At 34.8% G+C, this 1,334-nt stretch overlaps 1 protein-coding gene across 1 annotated transcript in view; it reads left to right on the top strand.

The window, feature by feature from the left end:
• The window catches only part of cav4a (caveolin 4a), a 2,002-nt gene extending 918 nt beyond the window's left edge, over positions 1 to 1,084 (top strand). Inside the window, exon 3 of the mRNA XM_029431591.1 lies at positions 191 to 1,084. Within this exon, the coding sequence (XP_029287451.1) occupies positions 191 to 341 (151 nt within the window). The 3' untranslated portion in view covers positions 342 to 1,084. The remainder of the gene's footprint in view (positions 1 to 190) is intronic.
• The last annotated feature ends 250 nt before the right edge of the window (positions 1,085 to 1,334 follow it).

A 1,334-nucleotide genomic window follows, 5' to 3' on the forward strand; every position in this document is an offset into this window, starting at 1 on the left:
TATGTTTACAGCAAAGTATGTTATAAGACATACGTTTATGCTGTGCTGTTGAAAACGAGAGAAGTACAGAAAGAAGGTTTCATAGCCTGATACGACCCAAAGTTAGGAAATAATAGAGGTTTAAAGTATGCATGTTTTGGAGAAGTAAAATGCTCTTTCTTTGTAATAGTTGTGTTTCTTTCTGTGACAGGATGGTTGGTCCTTGTAGCCACTGTATCCTCATTGGTGCACGCTGGCTGCAGAGCCTATGGAGCATTGTGCTGGGCGTCATTGTGCACCCCTTCCTCACGAGTGCAGGGAGATGCTATGGAGGCTTCAGCATTCACCTGGCCAAAGAATGAGACTCACGCGTCCACACTGGGATTGTTCATTATGTGTTCTAGTGGACTGAGCCGAAGTGGGCATCGCTATTTGAATCTTTAATATTTTATTCAAAATAAAATGTTTATAATTACATGTTTTCCACAGTTAAGATCCCTTTGGTCAAAGTCCAACAGCATCTGCTGGTCCTTTGTAATGATTAAACAAGGCTTGTGACATGTTCAAATAATCATTTAGACTTGAAAGTGACAAAAAGAAGGTGATGTTATTCCTAAAGTGAAACTAATTTAATTTAGTTTTTGTTAACCATGCCGTATTTCTTCTGATACCATAGTGATGTTATGACTCGAGTGTTGTATTATCTTTGTCATAATACTTGGGTTTGGGTTTACTTTTATTTTATTTTATTATTTTGTTTTAAACTGCAGTACAGCGTTTAAGCTCAAGGAACAAACATGTGCAACTACTGGGATCTAAATATAGATTTTAATTATAGAAGTTCCTGATTTCAAACTTAACAATATTTAGTTAGAAGAAGCACTTATATTGGATGTTTTCATAAAGGAGGAAATTGCAATAAATAATATGGAGAACTCATTAATTATCCACTTTATACTGAATGAAACTGAATTTAAACCATTGTCGGTAACACAGCAGGTCAGGACATACTGAGTGATGTGTAGGTTTTACAAAATAATCACCTTCATATATTTATTAATGCAATTGTTTTAAGCTTGAAAGTAAACATTCTTGCTAACTTGTGTATTACTGACTTGGGTTTTCTTTTAGCAACATTTGAGTATTTACTACTTTTCTTGTCATTGTGTGGTAGTGGATGGAAATGAATTAAATTTACTTAATTAATTACTAACAATGTATTGTACAGTACGGCACTTTCTAAGGGCAGTCTGAAACATGAGTGGAAGAGAGAAGCTTTGAGAAAAAAAAAAAAGTCATGTGAGTCATATTTGTACAAAAGAACAACTACGAAAGAACGCTACTTTGTGTGTGTG

This window comes from Cottoperca gobio, chromosome 5, assembly GCF_900634415.1.
Source record: "Cottoperca gobio chromosome 5, fCotGob3.1, whole genome shotgun sequence".
NCBI lineage: Eukaryota > Metazoa > Chordata > Actinopteri > Perciformes > Bovichtidae > Cottoperca > Cottoperca gobio.